General features: G+C 39.6%; 1 protein-coding gene across 1 annotated transcript; it reads right to left on the bottom strand.

The window, feature by feature from the left end:
• Window positions 1-824: 824 nt before the first annotated feature.
• Window positions 825-17,176, bottom strand: LOC122980480 (inter-alpha-trypsin inhibitor heavy chain H3-like). Its single transcript, XM_044348530.1, has 22 exons — window positions 17,170-17,176; window positions 16,782-16,811; window positions 16,571-16,594; window positions 16,076-16,230; window positions 15,842-15,946; window positions 15,545-15,707; window positions 15,275-15,385; window positions 14,967-15,095; window positions 14,580-14,696; window positions 14,305-14,473; window positions 14,065-14,190; window positions 13,788-13,969; window positions 13,401-13,586; window positions 13,164-13,303; window positions 12,879-13,039; window positions 12,615-12,641; window positions 12,464-12,520; window positions 12,231-12,344; window positions 3,679-3,880; window positions 3,306-3,478; window positions 1,608-1,719; window positions 825-1,478 (listed from the first exon to the last, which is right to left on the bottom strand). Exons 4-22 carry the CDS (start codon window positions 16,168-16,170, stop codon window positions 1,340-1,342), a joined length of 2,508 nt encoding a protein of 835 aa, XP_044204465.1. The 5' UTR covers window positions 16,171-16,230; window positions 16,571-16,594; window positions 16,782-16,811; window positions 17,170-17,176; the 3' UTR covers window positions 825-1,339.
• Window positions 17,177-18,400: the final 1,224 nt, after the last annotated feature.

The raw sequence follows: 18,400 nt of genomic DNA, 5'->3' as shown, positions 1-18,400 counted from the left end.
GGTAATATGACAAGCTTGACACCCAAAGCCTCAAGCTGGAACGAAAAATATCATAAAAGCACCAATTAGTGACACCAAAATTGCCATGAACACAGTACATTATATCACAGCAGTCAGCTCATAATACAACTAGATTGTATCCAAAAATAAAAACAATGCCACTGTGTAAATTAATTTTGGTTTGATGAGAATGGAGGATGAAGATTTAATTGAGAAACTTCTTTTTAAATTATATTTTGCATTTTAAGAGTATATCTAAAAATCGTGAAGTACCAGAAAAATAAATTAATAACAGTTTTATATTTAGGTGGAATAATGATGTAAATATATATACAGTGTCTATAAGCTTAAAATTAATATGTGGCCAATATGTGTATTTACAATCTGCCATGTATAGTAGTTGTTTTGTCAGTTCCTTTAAGATATTGGTGGATACGTTTTTGCTGTTGTTTAATGTTTCTGTATAATGATCAGACATGAACATAGAATTATTCATTCATTCATTTATTCATCAACATCAGATAAACTTGCTTCATTCAAGTGCTTTCCTCCTTCTTTGCTGGACCCTCTCACTAAACAGCCAGTGCTGCTTCACTTAACATGTGTGTTTATGAAATCTCTCATTTGCTGGAGAGCAAACAGTGGAGTACAGCAAGACAATCACAGAGACTCTCTTGAAGGTTTTTTAAGTTAAAGTATTTTCAGAAAATATGTTAACAAGCATATATGTTTTGCACCCACTCTGAACCCGGTGAACAAACAGTATTATTTACTTGGAAAAGCTGCACTGCACTCTGCTCTCCATTTGATGAGTCATTTTCATCATGTGACACTGTATTTGGCAAAAATGAACCAATCATTTTGTCTCTCTGTATTTTTCTAACTTGATAATGTACCCATGGGTCTACAGTGTGGAGTCTTAGTGATACATTCAGGTACTATTGTTAGTGCTCATGTCATCACAGAGAGGTAGGCTATTGGAGTTCTGTTGTTAATCAGGTTGCTTGTTTTTCATTTTAATGTTAATACTTTAACCATCATCTGCCAGGGCCGGATTAATGCAAGTGGCCCGAAAGCAAAAATGCCTTGTGGGCCCCAGCTGACTCTGCATTTCTCACACTTGCTGTGTATTGTTATGTATTGGTTGCTGATGAGAAATTCGTTTGTGGTAACTTGATTTAATCTTATTTGGCAAAATGCACCATGTAAGCACAATATATACTGAAACAACAGAGTGTTAAGAGTGCAGGCAGATTTTATTTTATGTACGTGTTTTATTGTATAAATTTGGGTGCTGATTTACAGGAACAACAGTGATAAGACTGTCTGCAAACTGCTTTTAAACTCTTTTGAAAAGGCCTGACACAATGTAGTCTGAAACATCTCCGTCGATGAGGCCTGTTCCATTACTGTGAATGAACCAGCAGGGAACATTTTCTCCGTTCTTCACATCTCTCCTGAAGTCTCTCTGCCAGCCTCTGTAGACCAAGACAAAAACATCATGTAGACCCGATGATATTAGGACTGCACAATGAAAACAACACGAAGAAACAGACATTTATCCATTTGGGACACAATAAATGCAAACTCTGAGGCATGTGGCGTACCTGGTCACATTGAGCTGCTGTCCTTTCACATACATGGTGGCGTCTGGTTTCTCTGGGACGTCACCTGTACGCAGGTCTGTGACCTCATATTCAATCCCGCTGTAAAACTGACCTAGAGGATGACCCACCATTGGGAGTGAAAATCATTTCTTTTCTTATCTCTTCACTCTAATCTGGTCTGATTTCTCTGTTTGGCATAAAATACATCATTACCAACTGGTTTACAGTATTACTTTGTTTATACAGATACAGTTTACAGTATGAACAAAGATGATCAATGGAAATATTTGTTAGAATCAGATCATTTCGGTTTAGCAACTTTACCTACTACCTCCCCCCCCCCCCCCCCCTTACAGAGAGGAAATGTGAAGTAATGTTAATTCTATTCAAATAATATTCATTCTTATTCTGTTTTTCTTTTGTTTTTTGTGTTTTTTTTCTGACATAAGGAAACTATACAGGTTAATTTAAAGTATCAATAATTTATGTTTTTGACTACTTGAGGGGAAAACAACAAGCTGTAAACACAAACTTGACATTCTGTCAACTTATAAAGTTGATATGGGGAACTTAATCAGCAAACGGTTACCTATTTCTATATATCCAGAAGACATGAACCAACATTGGTATTGATTTGGAGTCTTGTCTTTGGCCAACCGACAAATGTAAGTTCAATATTTATTCTCCTGTCAACTGTGGATTTCTCAGAACCTTGTTTTTGTTGAAAACAGCTGTCTGCTGCTGCTACAAACAGGGTTGATGAGAATGGTGAGACCATAAAAGTTAAAGGATTTGGTGGACGATTTTCTATATTTTTCTTTTGTTGACAAATCTCATGTGCAGAGCCAAATCAACATTGAACTCATCCTACTTATAAGTATTGTGTGTGTATCCAAAGCCTGATATATCTTATTCCTCTGTGCCGTAGACCTCCGTTGTTGTCCAAGAGCTATTAAAACATGTCACAACCTCTTGACTTTGTGCTACATTGCAAATTTCTCAAAGAACTTTAGTGCAAAGTCAAGAGATTGTGATATGTAGCACAACAAGCTAGCGAAGCTCTGTAAACAGAAGCACAGAGCTGCATTTACAGTGATGTCTGCCATAAAAGGAACTTTTCTCCTGAGATTGATAATGTGATTGCTGTTTTTACTCTTTGGAGCCTTTTCTAAACAAAGTACTGTAACCATTGTCCAGGGGATGAAGGAACATGTCACCCAGTGCAGCTGCGTGGCTCATTTATGTGTTTTTAATAGCTTTTGGGCAACAACAGGTCTACTGCACAGAGGAATAAGATATATCAGGCTTTGGATACACACACAATAATTGTAAGTAGGTTCAATTCATTGTTGGTTTGGCTCTGCACATGAGATTTGTTGACAATAAGAAAAAACAGCAAATTGCCAACCTTATCCTTTAAGATGCAGTCTGTAAAACCAAACTTATTAGCTGAAAAATGCTAATATGCTTCATAGAGCCAAGTGGAACTGCAGAGATTTCATTTTCATTTCGTTTCATTTTTCTTTCTTTTTTTCTCGAAATGTTTGTTGATTCATTATTGAAGTTTTTTTGGCTGCTCTGATGAGACACCATCGTAAATTATAATAGAAATGAAATGAAAGCCAGATCACTTAGCTTGACCTTCTATCAAACCCTAAACCATGCAATCTACATCCCAACAAGTGTGTCATGTTGTACCTAGCAGACCATGAACAGAGGGAGACAGGAGGTGGCTGTCCACTGTGTAGAAACCCAAGTAGTCCCGGTGGTACGGGTGCTTCTTCCACACTTTGTGTAGCAGGATCACAAACTTGACAGAATCTCTTAGGGTTATCGTTAGGCTACGGTCCTTGGTCACGAGAAGATCCACACTGGAGGAGAAAGAAGGGGAGACAGGAAGGGGAAGATGAATGACGTGGGAGACAGAAGGGAGAGGAAAGAGGAGAGTGGAAACAGGTGAAGCGGTTGTGATAGATGGAGAAGATAAGTGGGCAACATTGTTTTGTTATATTTTTCATGTATTGGGATCTTTCCCTGAAGAAGATGATAATCTGGTGGTTCAGTCACTCACTTGGCTCCTTTGAGGGAGGCTGTATCAGACCACAGCAGCTTGACCCGTTTGCCGTCCTGAAACACCAAGATGTCCTGAGTGCTCACCTCCAGTCTCACCCCCAGCTTCTGGTGGGTGATGCCAAAACGCCAAAAGTAGGTGTTGATTTTACCATCGGGCGGGATTTTCTTGTCTCCGATGATCTGGCCATTCACTAAAATACCTGAAGAAATAACACGGGATTCAGCCTCTCACTGTTTAACTGCAGGAGATGATTGACTGACACATATATGAGGAGTTACAAGTGTCAAAAGTGAGAAAGAAAATCAACAATTTAAATCTTGGTCCACAAGGTGTATACATGTGTTGTAGGAGCAATGTATTTGAACTGTGTTAAATGTAATATTAGTAGGGGGTAGAGCTGCTTGATTAATCAAATTTTATTTTCAATTACGATTTTGGCTTTCAACAATTATGAAAACAAGATAATCGAGATAAAACGATTATTCTGCCACATTCCATTTCACAGTGATGCTCTGGTTTTGTCTTGTGTTATAAATCCAGCGCATTGTATGTCGGAGCAGCCGGACAGCACAGTGAGACAGACAGAGTGGAGTCTTCCTCACAGCGTGAATGGGTCTGGATTTAACAGTCAAATGTTCAGCGGTGAAAACTGACTTATTGAGACATCTACAGGCTACTTTGTTTTAGTTTCAGTCAGACATTGGATGCTGTTATTTTAGATATGAGGATGTTTTGCTCTGTGTAATGATCTCTCCTTTCATCCAGCCACTTGGAGCCACGCTTTGTCTGTCTGCAGCAGAGTTTGCTGGTATCACGTGTAGTTGTCCGGCAGATGAAAATATCAACGGCCAAAATGTCTGGTGGGAAATATGCTGATTGCCAAATAAATAAATAAATTCATTAATAGCATATTAAATAGTCTAATATTGTGTGACCTATAAGACAACTTAAATATAAACTTATATTATGCAAAAGTTTCATTTTGCCTCCGTTAAGACATTGAGAGATTCACTGAGTGTTTGGTCAGATGTGACTAAGAGATTGAAAAGTCACACACTCCGGTAGCAGCCCTACACTTTAGCTCGACAGCAGTTAACACGAAAAATCTGACCATTTGCTCTCAGGTAACATTACATCCAGCACTGGCACAGTGAAACGGATCAACCTGGAGCTCCACAGTTAATTAACATGTAATTGATCAGTAGGAGGTTTAACTTATATATATACAAAATGCATTTATCTCTTGTTTTAAACATTATTTTTGTAACATTTTTTATTTTTTTCAATTGATTTATATTTAAAATTCAAAGAAATCCACTATTAAAAGACGAGTTTTGTTTAAAAAAGTTCAATAAAGGCATGATGTTTCCAAAGTCAATGAGTAATCCTGTTAAATAATCATGATCTCAATATTGACCAAAATAATTGTGATTATGATTTTTGCCATAATTGAGCAGCCCTACTTTAATGCGTGCAGAAGAAGTAGAAGATTGACTGCTTTTGGAGCTTTTGTGACTTGACTGTTTACTGGAGGAATTTGACTCAACATTTGAAATGCTGTCATGAGGTTCAACACAAACCTCCTCTCTATCATTGTCACCGTCATCAGCAGCAGGGCAATTCTGAGTTTTAGACAACCATTTACTCACATCAGCAATAAAATCACTGATATTCAACATTTTTGCTTTGTACCATATTTCATGTTTCGTTGCTTCATCTTCAGGTAATAACCCCAATAGAGTCACATGCATTTGTTTAGCTTCATCACACACCCCTTTAAACCTGTCAAATGCACATTTCACCTCATTTATATAGTCTTTATCACTCATCAAGTCAATAGTTTGTTTTAGTTTAGACAATTTGTTTAATTTAGTCTTTCTTTCCTCTAAATTCTCTATTTTGTCCATCAGTGCTTTGTGTGTTAATTTAACAGAGCACTTTTTCACAGTGCCCGTTTCTAGTTCTCTCACACCCCCATCAAGGTCAGCCTCATTCACTGACCGTTTACCATCAGTAAGTGGGTTGCAAGATTGCACCTTTTCTTCTTCCATATTTATAGTAAGTCAGTGGCCTACTTAAATCCATGAAACAAAATGTTAGTTTTGTTAAGACAGGTTAAGACAGTTGAAACCAATGCATTGGATTTACGCTTTATGATAATATGTGCACACAAATTTACAATGGCCATTATATGTCACACAATATCAGACTATTTAATATGCTGTGAATTAATTAATTTATTTATTTGGCAATCATCATATTTCCCACCAGACGTTTTGGCTGTTGATATTTTAATCTGTAACTACACGAGATACCAGCAAAAAGCTGGCATATACCGGCTAACGTAAACCCTGCTGCAGACAGAGAAAATGCGGCTCCAAGTGGCTGGATGAAAGGAGAGATCATTACACGGAGCAAAACATCTTCATATCTAAAATAACAGCATCCAAAGTCTGACTGAAACTAAAAAAAGGTAGCCTGTAGATGTCTCAATGAGTCAGTTTCCACCACTGAACATTTGACTGTTAATTTCAGACACACCCATGCTGTGAGGGAGACTCCGCTCTGTCTGTCTCGACACACGATGCGCTGGATTTATAGCACAAGACAAAATCAGAGCATCACTGTGAAACGGAATGTGGCAGAATAATCGTTTTATCTCAATTATCTTGTTTTCATAATCGTTGGAAGCCAAAATCGTAATAAAATTCGATTAATCGAGCGGCTGTACATAAAAGCAGAGGTGGACACGGCAGCACTCATGGCTCGTGCTGCTGCTTTAAAGGAGAAGCGCGTTTTGGAGGAGCAGTAAGATTTTTTAAGGAGGAAAAAGTAGCAGCTTGAGCTGGACACTGAAATAGCAGCCTCTACTTCTAGGCTAGCAGTACTCCAAGCCTGTGACAATAGCAGTGTTTCAGATGGATGGTGCGATGGAATGGAGTCTTATTTCAGGAAAGAGACTAAACTTAAAAACAAAAAATATGAGCCTTGGTATGAGCAGTCCTCACAGCAGCATACGTCTCTTCATTAAGTGCAAACCAATACTCAGTCATTGGTGGAAAAAGAAGTTGCACCCGATCACCACAAGTCCAAGGACACAGCTCACAATAGTAAGTAGGATGATGCCAAATCTCAACAAGATATGAAAACATTACATAAGTCAACTTTGGATCCTCTGGAGTGGCAAACAAAGCCTGGAGTCATTCAAACCTCTCTACCATCGGGAGATCTCTACAGTTTGCTGCAATGACAAAATGAGATAACAACACTCCTTGTTCAAATGCAAACCTCTCAGTTTCTATTTTATTTTTGATGGATATCCTCTACAGCTTAAAATATTCAAGCGTTTGACAATTGCGTGGAAGCAAAAACTAACAGTAAAGGGGACTGTTTGTATTATCTTGAGCAGTTTACCAGGGGAGAGCCAAGGGATCTTCTGCACAGCTAACTTCATATGACTCAGAGAGGTTAGGCTGTTGCTAAGCATCTGCTCAAGGCCAAGTGTCAAGTCTGAGGATGTTAAAAGACTCCAAGCATATGCACTTTTCCTACTCAAATGTTCCAATGCTATGGAGGAACCACAGTATTACTTGGAAGAGCTAAACATGCCAGCAAATATGAAAACTGATTCAGAAAATTCCATATAAACTCAGAGAAAAATGGAGAGTAAGAGCATGTGAAATTTTGGACAGAGATAACCAAAGAGCTTGTTTCACTGACATTGTCAAGTTCATTGAGCAACAGGTCAGAATTGTTTCAGATCCAGTCTTTGCAGACATACAGGACACTCCGCTTGTTAAAGGAGGAGTCAGAGGCAAGTCTCAATTGAAAACACAGTTCAAAAGAAACCGTTTTGCAACTCATGTGTCTATTAAGGATGAATTTAAAGCAGATACTCTAAAGAATGATAATATTAAGAATGAAGTTATCTTCTGTACAAAGGCAAACCCTGTTTCCTGTCTGTATTGTGCATGTGGTCATGCATTGGAGCAGTGTCCACAGCTGGGAAGAAAGACACACAGGGAAAAATTTAATTTTCTAAAGGAGAAAGGTCTTTGTTTCGGTTATTTGCACACAGGGCACTTAAGCAAGAATTGCGATAGGTGCATTACTTGCAGTCAATGCAACCAAACTCATCCCAGCATTTTGCGTATTGAAAAAATGAGTGGGTTATCCATGAAGATACTGAATGACCAAAGAAAAGATCAGAGATTTGCACAACTACCTCAGCTTGTGGTCATACAGGGGCTGGCAACAGCAGTGGCATTCCAATCTTGCCTGTACAAGTGAAGTGTGCAAGGGGAAATAAAGTGATTGGAACATATGCTTTTCTGGATCAAGGAAGCACAGGTACCTTCTGTTCTGAAAAACTGGTGGACAGGTTGAACTCTGATGGACAAAGAGATGCCTGTGTCCACAAACAACATTATCAGTGAAGATGAGCTGGTTAAGTGGCCTTATCGCAAAGGTATTCAGATCCCTCATATAAGAGCTGATGTTGACTTGTTTATCGGCACCAATTCCTCCAAGTTGATGGAAGCTTGGAGGGGATTAATAGTCACGGAGATAGACCATATGCTGTCAGAACCTTACTGGGGTGGGTGATTAATGGTCCATTAAAAGGAAACAATGACAAGCAGAGTGGGAGTGGCTACCCTGAAGTTAGTGTTAACAGGATTATTGTCGACAGGATAGAGGAATTATTAACCAACCAATACAACCAAGACTTCAAAGAGAGAACCTCTAAAGACCAAGAAGAGATGTCAAGACAGGAAAAGAAGTTTGTCTAAATTGATGAAAGCTCTGTTGAGCTTCAAGATGGGCACTATAAAATCAAACTGCCTTTCAAAAGAGAAAATATCACCATGCCAAACAACCTCTGCGTTGCCAAGCAACGTGTGCATGGTCTGAGAAAGAAACTTCAGAAGGACCCAAGTTTTCATGATGAGTGCACCAACTTTCTTGATGATGTCATTAGCAATAGCTATGCCGAAGGAGTGCCACAACATCAGTTGGAACCATGTGAGGGAAAAGTGTGTTATATACCTCACCATAGAGTGTACCATCCAAGGAAGGGAACATTATGAGTGGTGTTTGACTGTGGAGCAGAGTTCAAAGGGGTCTCGCTCAACAGTCACCTTCTGCAAGGACCAGCTCATTGGTAGGAGTCCTTATGTAAGTTCAGACAGGAGTCTGTAGCAATAATGGCTGACATACAATCTATGTTCCACCAAGTAAAGGTGGTAGAGGAACATGTGAACTTCTTCTATTCTTGTGGTGGCCTGAAGGTAACCTGGAGCAGGATCCTGTAGAGCATCACATGACTATCCATGCAATTGGGGCAGGTTCTTCACCCAGCTGTGCATGCTTTGCTCTTAGGAAAACTGCTGAGGATAACCAAACCAGCTATCCAGTAGAAGTGACCTAAACAGTCAACAGACACCTCTATATGGATGACCTTCTGAAGAGCCTGCCCTCTGAAGAGGATGCTGTCACCATGGTTAAGAACCTTATAGCTGTTTGCAACAGAGGAGGTTTTAAACTCACAAAATGGATTAGTAATAGTTGGAAAGTGCTTCAAAACATTCCAGAAGAACACAAACCGAAGAACCTGTATGAGCTAGATCTGGACAGAGATAAGCTGCCAATAGAGGGCTTTAGGTCTGCAATGGTGCATCGAGACAGACACTTTCAAATTCAAACTGAAAGTCAAGGAGTAACCCCACACCAAACGTGGCATGTTGTCCATTATTAGCTCTGTCTACGATCCATTGGGATTCTGAGCACCTCTCATACTACCTGCCAAACTGTTGTTGCAGGAGTTATGTAGGAGGAAGTATGATTGGGATGACCTGATACCGATATCAGACTTTTCAGCAGAAGTGGAACAAGTGGCTAACAGATCTTGAAAAAGTGGCAGATTTCAAGGTCAGCAGGTGTATCAAATCCAAAGTATTGGAAGTATTGCAAGTGCCCAACTGCACCACTTCTCCAATGCTAGCGAGAATATATATGGTAAAGTTACCTACCTCAAAATGCAGAACATTGAGAAAATGGTTCATGTTGCTTTCTTGTTTGGCAAAGCCAGAGTAGCCCCACTGAAGCCCATTACCATACCTCACCTGGAACTCACAGCTGCTGTTGTTGCTGTTATGCTTCAATCAGAGCTTCAGCTTCCATTGATGAAATCAAACTTTTGGACTGACAGCACATCTGTTCTAAAGTACATTAAAAATGAGGACAAAAGGTTCCAAACCTTTGTTGCAAACAGGGTATCTACTATAAGGGACAACTCAAATATTTCACAATGGAGATACATTCTCACGTCACAAAAACCCTGCCCATGATGCTTCAAGAGGATTGAAGGCAGATAATCTGGTCATCTAGAGATGGATTAAAAGCCCAAAGTTTCCATGGGAACCTGAAGAAAAGTGGCCAGCATCCCCTATGGATTTCAGTGTCACAACCCAGAGGTTAAACGAAATCTCATGGTGAATGCAACTGTTGTTGACACTTTGAATGCCACTTATCAACTGATAACTTATTTTTCTGACTGGCAAAGGTTAAAGGTTGCAGTTGCTTGGATCATCAAACTGAATGGAACTCTGAGTAAGAGAAGAAAACAGTTGCAGCTTGCAATATTTACTAATGGATCACCATCATTGGATGCATATAAAGAGATGCAAGCTTTTAGAGCTTCACTCGGAAGTCAGAAAGTGTCGCTGATGGATCTCTCAGAAGCTGAGACATCAACAATTTCCTTTTGTCAGAGATTCCAAGATGAAATTGTTGCACTAACTTCTAGCAAATCAGAGGTAAAAAAATGGTAGCACTATCTACAAACTTGACCCAATTCTAGAAGGAATTCTAAAGCAGCAATGCCTGAGGATATAAAACATCCCCTGGTCTTATCTAAAGACCAACACATCTCAAACCTCATTCTCTGATATTTTCATGAACAGCTGGGCGATGGAGGGAGAGATCATGTACTTTCCACTGTAAGGAAAAAATACTGGACTGCAAATGCCAACTTTGCAGTGAGGAAAATCATAGCAAGGTACAGATTCTGCAGGCGTTACAGAGGAAAGACCAGTGAACAAAAAATGGCAGATTTGCCTACAGAGAGAATTGTCCCTGATCTGCCTCCATTCACTAATGTTGGTGTAGATTATTTTGGTCCAGATGATGTGAAAGGAGGAGGCAACATCATGAAACATTATGGAGTAATCCTCACTCGAATGGCAAGTAGAGCCGTTCACCTGCAAGTTGCTTACTCTCTTGATACAAACTCATGTATCAACACTCCTCTGTCGGAGAGGACAAGTTTCTCACATGAGATCAGACAATGGTACCAACTTTGTGGGAGCAGAAAGAGAGCTAAGAGAAGCCTTAGCTTCTTTAAATCAGAACCACATTGAAAGATCTTTGGCACAAAAGGGAATTAAGTGGTGTTTTAACCCACCCTCTGGATTGCATCACGGTGGTGCTTGGGAGTGCATCATATGGATGATCAGAAAAGTTTTGAGTTCTGTCCTCGGTCAGCAAAGTTTGGATGATGAAAATTTTCAAATTGTGCTCTGTGAAATTGAAGCAATGCTTAATGATCGCCCCATTTTGAGACTGTCTGAGGATCCAAATGACCTTGAGGCATTAACCCAAGACCACTTGCTTCTAATGAAAGGGAAACCAGTGCTACCACCAGGACTTTTTGAAACGAGAGATCTATATATACAAAGAGAAGATGGAAACAAATCCAATATATCGCCAATCTCTTCTGAAAAATATGGGTTCATGAGTATCTACCTTGTCTTGTACATTCTGTTCATCTTCAAACAAAGACAAATGTAATAGAAAGACCTGTGACTAAAATATGTCTGTTATGTGAAGCTACAGATTAGGGATTGTTGTCAAATTCATGTGTATATTATGGATTACGCAATAAGAAACATTGCATGAATTATTAATACTTATGTGTAAGAATGTTAATGTCTGTTATGGATTTGGGTTTTGTTTTGCATTGTCATGGCTCCTTGAAATATAGTTTGAAAATTGCTTTGTCTTCTGACAGAAGCAATTAGGGCCTGGTGTGTGTGAACCATGTATTTGATTTGTGTTAAATGTAATATTACTCCCAAACACTAGGGGATGTATGGTAAAGGCCGGGCTGGTCATAGGTTATTTAAGTTCATCCCAGTAATCTCAGATGCTGCTGATGGAAACGAGCAAACAGTTTTTTACTTGCTCAGATTTATTGCTTGGCTGTATTTGTTTTAACTTTATATTGTAAGCTTATAGGAAGTGATGAACAATACCGAAAATGGACATTGATAAGAAAATAAATGCATAATATATGAAGTATTGGAAAAGATTGAATATTGTTTATGAGTATACTTAGAAATGATGTTCAGTCTTTTCCAATGTGCTAATGTGCTAATGTAGTAGTAGCGGCTAAAGTGTAGGACTTAGTCACTATATGTGTAATGAAAAAAGGACATCAGGCACCACATCTCAAGTAAGAATGTCATGATGTTAATCAGGACTCGGCTGACCTGACGTTGGGTCTTTGACCAGGTTGAAAATGGTTCCTGGTTTGTCGTTGATGTTGAAGCACAGAGCGTCATCTCTGTCTGGCAGCTCTATCATGAAATGAGGATCTCCATCCACTGCAGGCAACACCGGAGTAAAATGACAGTAATAAACAAAATGGTTAAGATAGATGTGATCTTGTGTCACTTTCTTAGTAGAGGCCAAACAAGATGAGCTATAAAACAAGACAACTTACCAAAATATGTGGGTCGGGCAGCATATGAGTACAAAGGGGGGCTTACAAAGCGATGTGCTGCATACAGAAACAATAAATTCAAGGTTAAAAACAACACACTGAATAGATTTCATCTTTTATATTTCATTTAGTTAAAAAATGACTGTCTTACCTACTCTGTCTGCCTGTAGTCTTTGGTCTGACAAAAACAAAACAAAACAGATAAAAAACAATTTTTTAAATTCCACAGTTCAAACTGGAGCACCAGCCTCTGCTGGTGTAGTGAGTGGAGTAAAGAGAAATAATATGTTTTTAACTTAAATTCAGTATCCGGTGCTGCTCGTCAGTGTGTTACAGTTTTACTTGACTGCAGTTATGCCACATTAGGAAAAGTCTACCCAGTGCCACTTTTTAAACCCTCTCTACCCTCCCTTACCCTCAGTCAGTTTATCAGCAATGAGAGGGCTGTCTGTTCCATCCTCAGTTTCAGGCTTGGTGACCACCATGGAGGTGAGAGGGGTGACGAAGCTATACTGCAGGGACATGTCCAGGGCCTTGGCTGTGGCATTGGCTTTCTCGTCAGGGGTGCCAATCTTGCTGCAAGAATGAAAAAATACACACAAGTTCTCACACTTGACATTTTCATGAGACCATTGGTAAATAAAGATATTTAAGCTCAAGCGATTCAGGGCTCAGCTTGAAGAAAATTACTTAAACTGACCTCTTCTCCAGTAACTGCTGGATGGTGAGGTAGGCCCACAGACGCTCTGTGAAATCCCCAAAGACGTACTCCTCCTCTGGGTAAATCACGTCCCACTCTACAGCACTGGCCTGGCCCTGCACCTGGAAGTCCTCCTCAAACTTTTGGTGAGAGAAAAGGGGAAGAAACAATGCTTGAAAAAATGCTTTTCTACACCTCAGCACTGTCTCTAACTTTCTGATGTTTCTTTTTCCTCACCCCCTGGGCGAACACTTCCACCAGGAAGTTGTCCAGGTCGTTGTCCATCAGCCGACCAGCCACCACGATCTCTGTGCCGTTAAACAACTGGCTGAAGTGGTTGGTAGTCACGAAGTCCACTGCGTTGTCGGGGTAACGTATGTCCACGTCTAAGAGCAGAGGGCTGGACACCTCCTCATAGAAACCCTGTAATAGAATCATGCACACATTTATTTATATACATTTATTTGTGTGCCATATAAATATGTTTTATTAGAATTATATACATATAGTTGTTACATATTTCCAGGGGAATATGGCCAATTTTGAATAGTACACTCTGGGCTTTGTGTGTGCCTCAAGAAAACAAAACTATTGGCTCAAAAATGTGTAGCCTCAATCCTCCACCTGGAGTTGAAGGGTTGCATCTGAGGCCTCATAGATTCTGCGGGCCAGTCCCTTGTTTTGTTTGCTCATCACATCCAGGAAGGAATAATCCACATCGTTTCCGAATCCAAGACAGAACAGAGACATGTTCCCTCCAATAGCAGAGCGCACATTCTCCTGAATCCTTGGGACGTTCGACTCGCCTTCAGATGCACAGATAAAACAGGCACAAATTTAATGCCAAATATAAAGTACACCACTTACAGTATATGTTATAAAATGTGCATAGTCTGCTCACCGGTATTTGGCATTCCATCAGTCAGTAAAATAATCATGTCGATACTCCCCTCTGGGAGCTTGTTCTCCTGTCTGTCTTTCACCAGCATGTTCACACCTCGCAACACAGCATCATTGATATTAGTTGCTGGAAGGAAAACACAAAACATTTAGTAAAACAAATTGTTTTCATTTATTTTTTATTTAGAGAGTGAAGATTTCATTTGGCATTAAAGATGGTGTCACTTGTTTTTATATTAACCTCCCCTGGCTGATAACTTTCCAATGTGGGCCATGGCTTCAGCCACATTTTCCTTGGTTGCTTTGGTTAGTGATTCCTTCCAAGGATCGATAATGCTATCAAACTGGATGAGGGCAAAGTAGTCCTCCTCATCGAGGTCTTTGATGATGGCCAGCATTGCCTCTCGGGTCTATAAAGAGTTACAAGGTCAGAGGTCAAAATGCGTGCTTGTGTGCATCAATGTATTAGAACCACTTTACCTTTGAATCATGTCTGATGTCTGAACAGTCTCTTACCTGCTGGATCTTTGTTCCCCTCATTGAAGTGCTCCTGTCGATCACAAACACCACGTTCTTTGGGACTCTGGGTAGGTCAGGTGGAGCAAAGAAGTGCACAAAGTATCCGTTCACAATCTGAAGGGAAGAGAATCATAAAGAGCAGTAAAATACATGAAAGATTGACAGAAGGCTGCAATTGTAATCATTTCTTTTCCAGAGAAAAAGTTTATTCATTTTATGTTGTTGCAGTCTTATTACAGATTTTTTGATTTTCTTTCAGAACTTGTTCTGCGAACAAAGAAGGTTAAAGTGACTCTGCATAGTTTTATATGTGAAGCCTGGTATAAATATGCAGACATCAGACACTGAGGTGATTCTGATGTACAATATTAGTTGACTGCTGACCTGAATGTCCCCGAGGCTCTTTGCACGGTTCACATCATACTTGATGATAAAATCTCCATCGATCAGTGTCTCATCACAACCTGGACACTTCCTCTGCTGATCCATAGTTGGTGAAAAAGAGATGTGAGCCTGACAAGAGGATTAATACATTCAGTTTGGCCCATTCTTACTTCTTAAATTCTGTATGTTGTTCATTTCATTGAATACAGAGACAGAAAGTCAGACCAACATTACCTTCACTTTGAAAACTAAAACAGAGACACACAGATGCAACAATCAGAGACAATCTCATTTTCTGTAGCATGTACCTTTTTGTCTGTGACAGTTTTCTCCACTAGGGGGAGCAGCTCATTGGAGAGGAAGGTTGCTTGAGCATCAACATAAGAAATGCCTTGAGGCTCGTAAATGTTTGTCACAATCTGTCTCCACACAGTCAGGCATGCATGCACACACGCAGACACACACACACACACACACACACAGGAACAGTGAGTTAATTTTGTGAGGAAAACCACTTATTAAGAATATCTGACACAAGCAGGAAATCAGGAAGAGCCAGGATGTGTACATGGATTCACCTGAAACTCCTGGACCGGTTGTTTGGGTTTAACTCGGGTCAGAATCTCATACTGGCCCAGTTTCCTCTGAAGGAGCTCCTCATAGGTCAGAATGAAAGTTACGTTACTTTCAGCTGCAATGTTGACAGACACTGAAAACTTCTCCATCTTTCTTCCAGACACCCTTTAACAAAACACAGACACAACTGACCACCTCTGATGTTAAAATGATCAGTTTAGGAACTTTAGATACACTACGTTGCTTTAGTACGTGTAAAGAGGTGGTGTGGGTGGTCTTTTTCATCTTAAATGACTTACTTGACCAGTCCAGCAGTCTGTCCTGAGGAAACAGCCTTCTCATACTGTTTCTTGGCTTTCTCTTTCTCTTTCACCTCTCCAACATACTCCTGACCATCAATTTCCCTGTAAGGTCCAAAAATGGAGGATGACAAATTGAGTAAATGAACCGTGTCACTGACAAAAACCTGCTTTAGAGCACAACTGCAAAAGGAAGCACAAATATTGCCAGGAATGTAGGAATGACAGACTGACATGCTGAAGTTGGTGATGAAGGCGGTCTTTGGAAGCTCCACTTCGAAGAAGATTTCCTGTGAGGAGCTTGCTTTGTTCAGAGCCTTTGAGGTCATGACAGTGTGAGCGAAACGAGACGCCACAGTGCAGTCCACTGTCACACTATACACCTCCACCTGAGACACAGAAACAGGGAGGAAGAGATAGAAAACAGCAATAGAACAACATGGACAACTTGTCACAAGCCCCTCACATACAGTATTTTAATACAGTAAGGAAGATGCTCTACTTTTATGTCATTTCAAGCGGAGTCAAGCCAACAATACGCTGCCCTGATTTGTGCCAAAGAAAAATTATTACAGTTTGAAAACATTTTTAAAAAGACATTATGTCACTGATTCCACTTTGGGAGTGATGTGATGAGACTGTTTGGGTGAGTCAACCTGGGTGCTGGAAGCATTAAGCATGGATAGTGTGGGTATTGTCAATAAAGATCTAAACTGATTCTTTTCTTACCGTGCCATCATTTGTGCTTCTTTTCTGTAAGACAAAAGAAAAGAGAGATGATATTCGTTTTAGATCTGGATGAAAAAGGAATAATGATCTAAATCCCAAACATTCATACATCTTGAATAATGTATGAACAGAAAGATGCAACTCCATAACCAAATATTGTCCCTATAACATGAAGCAACTGTCTGTAAATTCAGTAGTTTCAGCAAAATACCTGCAGTGATCTGTCAGCTCCTCTTGTCCCCTGAAATACATATAAAGCAGAGCAGAGCAACAAGATATTAGAAAAAGCCACTGCTATAACATGAACTAATTTGTAAGAAAGAAGCACTCATTCACACAATATACTTTAAATCATTTATCTCACAAAGAGGAGAAATTAGAAGGAGAATATGACAGCAAAACTGAGTAGGATTTAAGATGCCAACTAGTTATGAAGGAGCACAGTTTGTGTTAAAGGGATTATTCATAAGAAACATAAGAAGCACTAGTGATTCAATCAGGAATCATCAGATAAAATAAATATTAGCAAAATGACAACAATAAAACAATGTAATTTCAAGTTAAGAGTAGAGTATAAAAGAGTCAGTGTGTGAAGTTACCTGCACAGCTGCACGGTCCCCAGAGACGACCAGAGCCCCCCGGGCCAGGCTGGGCAGCCAGAGGCAGGCGATGCCCCACAGCAGCAGCTGCCGAACACCCAACAGTCCAGACATGACCAAACTTCTACTGAACACTGGTTGACTTCACTGCTGAGAAAAAAGCTCTCTGCCCAGGGAGGAGGGACAAAAAGTGTGTTTGTGTGTGTGCGTGTGTGTGTGTGTGTGTGTGTGTGTGTGTGTGTGTGTTGTCCTGGAGTAATGACCAACAGACCAGAGTTCAATATGCAGGACGCCCTGAGGTAGAAAAGCTGCTGCTTTTAAAGCTCAAAGAAAATATCTGTGCTCAGGCTGAAAGTGTGTTTGTAGGACTGACACCAAACTCACAGCTAACTAGGTGTTTGGTAATATGACAAGCTTGACACCCAAAGCCTCAAGCTGGAACGAAAAATATCATAAAAGCACCAATTAGTGACACCAAAATTGCCATGAACACAGTACATTATATCACAGCAGTCAGCTCATAATACAACTAGATTGTATCCAAAAATAAAAACAATGCCACTGTGTAAATTAATTTTGGTTTGATGAGAATGGAGGATGAAGATTTAATTGAGAAACTTCTTTTTAAATTATATTTTGCATTTTAAGAGTATATCTAAAAATCGTGAAGTACCAGAAAAATAAATTAATAACAGTTTTATATTTAGGTGGAATAATGACGTAAATATATGTACAGTGTCTATAAGCTTAAAATTAATATGTGGCCAATATGTGTATTTACAATCTGCCATGTATAGTAGTTGTTTTGTCAGTTCCTTTAAGATATTGGTGGATACGTTTTTGCTGTTGTTTAATGTTTCTGTAGAATGATCAGACATGAACATAGAATTATTCATTCATTCATTTATTCATCAACATCAGATAAACTTGCTTCATTCAAGTGCTTTCCTCCTTCTTTGCTGGACCCTCTCACTAAACAGCCAGTGCTGCTTCACTTAACATGTGTGTTTATGAAATCTCTCATTTGCTGGAGAGCAAACAGTGGAGTACAGCAAGAAAATCACAGAGACTCTCTTGTAGGTTTTTTAAGTTAAAGTATTCTTAAAAATGCTACATACTTTAACAAACATCTTTGTTTTTTTAATGTGACACTGTATTTGGCAAAAATGAACCAACCATTTTGTAACTGTGTATTTTTTTAACTTGATAATGTACCCATGGGTCTACAGTG

The sequence above is a fragment of the Thunnus albacares genome, chromosome 4 (genome assembly GCF_914725855.1).
Source record: "Thunnus albacares chromosome 4, fThuAlb1.1, whole genome shotgun sequence".
Lineage (NCBI taxonomy): Eukaryota > Metazoa > Chordata > Actinopteri > Scombriformes > Scombridae > Thunnus > Thunnus albacares.
This window is presented reverse-complemented; position numbering and strand designations above follow the sequence as displayed.